The 7,500-nt window shown below is 50.3% G+C and overlaps 1 protein-coding gene across 1 annotated transcript in view; it reads left to right on the forward strand.

Moving 5' to 3' along the window:
* zgc:158766 (uncharacterized protein LOC100009641 homolog) overlaps window positions 1-7,500 on the forward strand; it is a gene marked incomplete in the record, with an annotated part of 31,591 nt that overhangs the window by 13,652 nt on the left and 10,439 nt on the right. The window contains 12 exon segments of the mRNA XM_048260781.1: window positions 18-92; window positions 285-401; window positions 526-624; window positions 1,519-1,661; window positions 2,254-2,392; window positions 2,584-2,706; window positions 2,898-3,059; window positions 3,317-4,191; window positions 4,408-4,660; window positions 4,904-4,993; window positions 5,322-5,546; window positions 6,466-6,636. Of these exon segments, the coding sequence (XP_048116738.1) occupies window positions 18-92; window positions 285-401; window positions 526-624; window positions 1,519-1,661; window positions 2,254-2,392; window positions 2,584-2,706; window positions 2,898-3,059; window positions 3,317-4,191; window positions 4,408-4,660; window positions 4,904-4,993; window positions 5,322-5,546; window positions 6,466-6,636 (2,472 nt within the window).

Below are 7,500 nucleotides of genomic sequence, written 5' to 3' on the forward strand. Positions count from 1 at the left end.
TGTGTGTTGTCCTGTAGGCCTCTCTGTCCTGTATGCTGCTGCTGGTGGATAAGGAGTGTGTGTACAGGCCCGAGAGAGAACTCAGCATCCCGGTGAGTCAGACACAAACACTCAAGTGTGTACATGTGTGTGCACGTATATGTGTGTGTGTGTGTGTATTAAACAGGTGTGTCTGTAACCTGTCTGTTTGTATCTATAATCTGTGCTGCAGCGTGTGTAAAAGGTGATATGTGTGTGTGCTGCAAAAGGCAAAAGGCAGGGTGTGTGTGCGCAGGTGTGTGCAGTGTGAGCTGCTGACCTCCCTCAAGTCCCTCCAGAAGCACGTTGACCCGTCACAGTTGACCCAAGACCTGGACGGAACCTTCCCCTATGACCACGCCCACTATGTCAGCTTCAGAGAGGTACGCCAACCAGAACCACCATGTGTGTGTGTGTGTGTGTGTGTGTTTATGTGAGTGTGTGCATCCATGTGTGCTTGTGTGTATATGTGTGTGTGTAAAGTTTTCTATCTGTGTGTTTATGTAGAAGATCGAACCCTTTGCCAGCAGCTGCAGTGAAGCAGTGACCTCCCTGCAGACCTCAATCTCCTCACTGAACAACACAGGCAGCCTGGACACTACACAGGTACACACACACACACACACACACACACACACACACACACACACACACACACACACACACACACACACACACAGTGACCTCCCTGAAGACCTCAATCTCCTCACTGAACAACACAGGCAGCCTGGACACTACACAGGTACACACACACACACACACACACAGTGACCTCCCTGAATACCTCAATCCCCTCACTGAACAACACAGGCAGCCTGGACACTACACAGGTACACACACACACACACACACACACAGTGACCTCCCTGAAGACCTCAATCTCCTCACTGAACAACACAGGCAGCCTGGACACTACACAGGTACACACACACACACACACACACACACACACACACACACACACACAGTGACCTCCCTGAAGACCTCAATCCCCTCACTGAACAACACAGGCAGCCTGGACACTACACAGGTACACACACACACACACACACACAGTGACCTCCCTGAAGACCTCAATCTCCTCACTGAACAACACAGGCAGCCTGGACACTACACAGGTACACACACACACACACACACACACACACACACACACACACACACACACACACACACACACACAGTGACCTCCCTGCAGACCTCAATCTCCTCACTGAGCAAAACAGGCAGCCTGGACACTACACAGGTACACACACACACACACACACACACACACACACTCACACACACAGTGACCTCCCTGAAGACCTCAATCTCCTCACTGAACAACACAGGCAGCCTGAACATTACACAGGTACACACACACACACACACACACACACACACACACACACACACACACACATACACGTACACACACACAAGTTGGTTGTGTAACGGTGGTATCTGATGAAGTGTGTGTGTGTGTGTGTGTGTGTGTGTGTGTGTGTGTACTCACAGGCGGTTATGAAGGTGATTGAAGAACGGAGGCGTTTGATGAAGTGTGTGTTGGACGATGTGAAGCTGAACCGACTCCGCCTGGAGGGAGGGACCTTTCTGGCCCGGATACGCAAAGAGGAACTCTGTGACAACCACATCTACAGGTACAGAACCTGTGTGTGTGTGTGTGTGTGTGTGTGTGTGTGTGTGTGTGTGTGTGTGTGTGTGTGTGTGTGTTTGTTTCATCTGTTACGACCGGCTCTGAGCCACAGAGGGACACAGCCACAGAGGGAGTTAGGACAACAGAGATAATTTAATATATTTATTAAGTAAGTAATCAAAAGCAATAAATAACCGTTATCGATAGATATATAGGAGAAAATAAAAGCATGTTTGTAAGTGTGTGCATGTGTGTGTATGCCAAGTCAGTATGGTGTTTAGGCAGGTTACACTATGCAGGTTTAGGTGTTAAAGGTACACTATGCAGCTTTAGGTGTTAAAGGTACACTATGCAGGTTTAGGTGTTAAAGGTACACTATGCAGGTTTAGGTGTTAAAGGTACACTATGCAGCTTTAGGTGTTAAAGGTACACTATGCAGGTTTAGGTATTAAAGAGACAGAAAGAAAGAGAAGGTGCCAGTGCCGAAGAGGAGAAAAAGAGAGATCACTTGTTTGTTATCCGTGTGTGTGTGTGTGTTTGATCTGTTTGTGTATGTGTCTGTGTGTGTGTGTGTGTGTGTGTGTGTGTGTGTGCAGGGCTGCTGTGGATATGGTGTGTGCTCTGTATAACCTTGTGGATGAGGAGGTCCACCGTCTGGTCATCCAGTCCAACGCCTCCCTACAGCACCTAGAGGAGCTGCTACAGACACACAGATTTGAGGAGGCCACTGTACAGGTGTGTGTGTGTGTGTGTGTGTGTGCACAGGTGTGTGTGTGTGTAGTCTAGTTAGCACTTTGTTACAGATGTGCTTGTGTTTTTATGATTTTTTGTGTGTGTGTTTATGTTTATGTGTGTGTGTGTGTGTGTGTGTGTGTGTGTGTGTGTGTGTGTGTGTGTGTGTGTGTGTGTGTGTGTGTGTGCTGTAGATTAAGCACTGGTTCACTGAAAAGGGGGAGAAGCACTTGGCCTCTCTAGACTCCTATTGCCTCTCCTCTGCGTCAATCACTCAGCTAAGGCGGGATCTGGATGATTTCATGGACCAATCAGATGTAAGGATCCTGCACTTGCATCCATCTAACAGGGTGGACATGTCGTGTGTCTGAACAAGAGAAAGTCTATACATATTGTGTGTGTATGTGTGTGTGCATACCTTCACATGGGTGTGTGTGTGTGTGTGTGTGTGTGTGTGTGTGTGTGTGTGTGTGTGTGTGTGTGTGTGTGTGTGTGTCGTGTGTTTCAGCGGCAGCAGAAACAGGCTCAGCTTCTTGTCCAGTCGGCTGAAGGGTGTCCAAGCCCAACTCTCATGGACTTCAAACGCTTCCTCAGTGCCATGACAACCCGCAGCGAGAGACGCAAGGCTGACCTGGAGACGCTGCAGAATCTCTACGAGTTCTATGACTCGGTAAGAACCGCTCGCGTCCCACTGCTGTCATGAAGAACCTGTCAGGTAGAACCTCTCCTGTAGGTTTTAAAGCGCCACAGTGTAGTTCTTTAACTTCAAGCTCACTGACACGATTAGAAGAATGAGGTTTCACCTGGAACACCTGGTACTGCACTATGAAACGTTGTGGTAGGTACCGCATGATGTCACTGAGGTTCTGAAACATGTCACTGAGGTCTGGTGTATGAGTGTAACGATGTGCTCCCTCTGTCCCCCAGGCGGAGCGCTGGCTGGCCTGCTGTGCGGAGTGTGTGCAGCTGGGGGGGGACGAGTGGGAGTGTGGGGTGGCGCTGCAGGAGGTGCGTGAGGAGGGCCGGGGGTTCTCCCACGAGCACTTCAGCACCATGAGGGAGGCAGCCGAGGGCCTGGGGCTCGCACGAGTAGGCGAGAGGTGTAGCGCCCTCTGGAGGAGGTGCCAGGTAGCACACGCCCAGCTGGAAGATGCTCTCACACATTCTAGCACAGCACCCCCTGATGGTGACCAGCGGGACTGCAGCCACACGCCTCCTCAGCTATCCCCTCTGGGGGCGTCGCCCGAGCGCACTTCCTCCTTCCTGTTTGACCCACTCTACACCCCCACTGGCTCCGCCTCTTCCTCCCCTAGCCACTCCCACTTCCTGTTTCCCCCGGTGGATGGGCGGGCGGGCGACAGCAGCGGTGCGTCGCCGTTTGATGACACGGACAGCGACTGCACGGTGGACTCATTTGTGTCAAGCCGCTCGGAGCCGCCTATGCGCTCCGCCGCTAACGCCGCTAGCGCCGCTAGCGCCGCTAGCACCGCGGCACGTCTCCGCAAACCACCGCTGAGGAAGATGATGAGGAAGACCGGCGGCAGCTACGAGATGGCCACGTGCACCAGCAGCGCGAGTGTGCACGAGCCACGGGGGGCGGGAGCGAGCAGCGCCGTGCGAGGCTACTCGGGTGTCCACATCCGTGGGCTGGAGGTCACCAATAACGTGTGTGCGGAGAAGACCCTGCAAAGGTCAGAGGTCAAGAGCCCTGTCCTCACCCGCAGTCAGAGCCTCTCCACCCCAGCCAGGACACACACACACACACTCACGCACGGGGACACGGACACCAAGACACACAGCAGGTGAGAACACATTTGAATGCTTTTATTTTTGGTTATTTGGATCTGGAAGGCAGTCCACACACACACACACACTCACGCACAGGGACACGGACACCAAGACACACAGCAGGTGAGAACACACACACACACACACACACACACACACACACACACACACACACACACACACACACACACACACACTCATATACTCTCTGTGTGTGTGTGTGTCAGCAGTAAGATCCAGCACATCTTGGCTGAGATGGTCAGTCTGAGGGCGGAGATGCGATCGGGTCGCTAAGCTTCATTGATCCAGCACTACTTCCCTGAGATGGAGCGTCCAGACCTGCCGCAGGACCTGCGGGGCAAGCGCAGCATTGTCTTTGGGAACCTGGAGAAGCTCTGGGCATTCCACACACACCACTTCCTCAGGGAGCTGGAGCAGTGCACAGACACACCGCTCAGCGCCAGCCAGTGTTTTCTCACTCACGTGAGTACACACACACACGCACGCGCACACACACACACACACACACACACACACACACACACACACACACACACACACCGCTCAGTGCCAGCCAGTGTTTCCTCACTCACATGAGTATACACACACACATGCAGCGCACACACACACGTCTTGGCTTGTAGGCGTCTTACCTACACACACACACACACACACACACACACACACACACACACACACACATTGACTGACTGTGTTGCTCTTCAGGAGGATCAGTTTGGCATGTACGCCCTCTACAGCAAGAACAAGCCACGCTCAGATGCTCTACTCTCCAGCCATGGAAACAGCTTCTTCAAGGTCTGTGTGTGTGTGTGTGTGTGTTTGTCTTTCTGTCAAACAGCTTTTTCAAAGTTTGTGTGTGTGTGTGTGTATGTGTGTGAGAGAGAGAGAGAGAGAGTGTGTGTATGTGCGTCTGTCAAACAGCTTCTTCAAGGTGTGTGTGTGTGTGTATTTCTTTATCCATGTGCTTGTGTGCATGTGTGTATACCTCTGTATATGTGTGTGTATGTGTGTATTTATCTGTGTATGTGTGTGTGTGTATACCTCTGTTTCTGTGTCTTTATGTGTCATTGTGCGTATTTATGTGTGTGTTAACCTTTGTGTGTGTGTGTGTGTGTGTGTGTAGAATAAGCAGCTGGAGCTGGGTGACCACATGGATGTGGCGTCGTACCTGCTGAAACCGATCCAGCGCATGAGTAAATACGCCCTCCTGCTCAAAGACCTCATCAAGCAGTGTGGCCCCGCCCAGGAGGCGGAGCTACGCGACCTACGCACTGCCCACGACATGGTCACCTTCCAACTGCGCCACGGCAATGACCTGCTCGCCATGGATGCTATCAGAGGATGTGATGTAAGGGCCACAGGATATGATGTCAGAGGACTGGGGGAAAAAAACAAAAAAAAACATTGCAACATTGAGGTAGCTGTTATGCTAGTGGAGAGAATGGTCAGGTGGCTACAAATCTAGGCAGAGGCTAATGGACAAGTGGCTACAGAGCTACCATATAGGTCAGATGCTAATTGCTAGGTGGCTACAGAGCTACCATATAGGTCAGATGCTAATGGCTAGGTGGCTACAGAGCTACCATATAGGTCAGATGCTAATGGCTAGGTGGCTACAGAGCTACCATATGGGGGCAGATGCTAATGGATAGGTGTCTGTCTATAAAGCTACCATATAGGGGCAGATGCTAACATATGTCGTAAGTGCAGGAATCTTATGGAGATGCCACTATACCCGTTTAAATCAGTAATTTAACTCACAAACAGTATAACTCAGTAATTTAACTCAGAAATAGTATAACTCAGTAATTTAAGTCAGAAACGTTCTAAATCGAATGCTTGTAGGCAATTATTATGACTAGTATAAGTATATATACTTTTTTGATCCCGTGAGGGAAATTTGGTCTCTGCATTTAACCCAATCGGTGAATTAGTGAAACACAAACAGCACACAGTGAACAGAAGCACACACTAATCCCGGCAGTGAGCTGCCTGCTACAACCTTGGCTTCGGGGGGCAGTGAGGGTTAGGTGCCTTGCTCAAAGGGGCACTTCAGCCGCGGCCCACTGGTCGGGGCTCGAACCGGCAACCCTCCGGTTACAAGTCCAGAGTGCTAACCAGTGGGCCACGGCTGCCCCAAATGTAGTATGGACTTTACAGGAAGTGACCGGAGAAAACAGAGGTGCCTGTCTGTAGAGTACAAACACACAATGTATACCGTTTCTTTACAATTCCTGTGTGTGTGTGTGTGTGTGTGTGTGCTGTAGGTGAACTTGAAGGAGCAGGGTGAGTTGCGTTGCCAGGATGAGTTTATGGTGTGGTGTGGCCGCCGTAAGTACCTGCGTCATGTCTTCCTCTTCGAAGACCTCATCCTCTTCAGCAAGACCAAGAAGATCGAGGGTGGATACGACATCTACATCTACAAACAGTCTTACAAGGTACACACACACACACACACACACACACACACACACACACACACACACACACACACACACACACACACACACACACACCTCTCCACCTCTCTCTACATCTACAAACAGTCTTACAAGGTACACACACACACACACACCTCTCCACCTCTCTCTACATCTACAAACAGTCTTACAAGGTACACACACACACACACACACACACACACACACACCTCTCCACCTCTCTCTACATCTACAAACAGTCTTACAAGGTACACACACACACTTGTGTGTAGTGGGACACTAAAGAGGTGTCATGTGTGAAGAGGTGTCAAATGTGTAGTGGGACACTAAAGAGGTGTCATATGTGTAGTGGGACACTAAAGAGGTGTCATGTCATATGTGTAGTGGGACACTAAAGAGGTGTCATATGTGAAGAGGTGTCATGTGTGTAGTGGGCACTGTGTGTTTTTTATAGATCAGTGGTAGTGGGACACTAAAGAGATGTCATGTGTGAAGAGGTGTCATGTGTGTAGTGGGACACTAAAGAGTTGTCATGTGGGAAGAGGTGTCATGTGTGCAGTGGGACACTAAAGAGGTGTCATGTGTGCAGTGGGACACTAAAGAGGTGTCATATGTAAAGAGGTGTCATATGTGTATTGGGACACTAAAGAGGTGTCATGTCATATGTGTAGTGGCACACTAAAGAGGTGTCATATGTAAAGAGGTGTCATGTGTGTAGTGGGACACTAGAGGTGTCATGTGTGTAGTGGGACACTAAAGAGGTGTCATATGTAAAGAGGTGTCATATGTGTAGTGGGACACTAAAGAGGTGTCATATGTGAAGATGTGTCATGTGTGCAGTGGGACACAAAGAGGTGTCAT

This window comes from Alosa alosa, chromosome 13 (genome assembly GCF_017589495.1).
Source record: "Alosa alosa isolate M-15738 ecotype Scorff River chromosome 13, AALO_Geno_1.1, whole genome shotgun sequence".
In the NCBI taxonomy this organism is placed as follows: Eukaryota; Metazoa; Chordata; class Actinopteri; order Clupeiformes; family Clupeidae; genus Alosa; species Alosa alosa.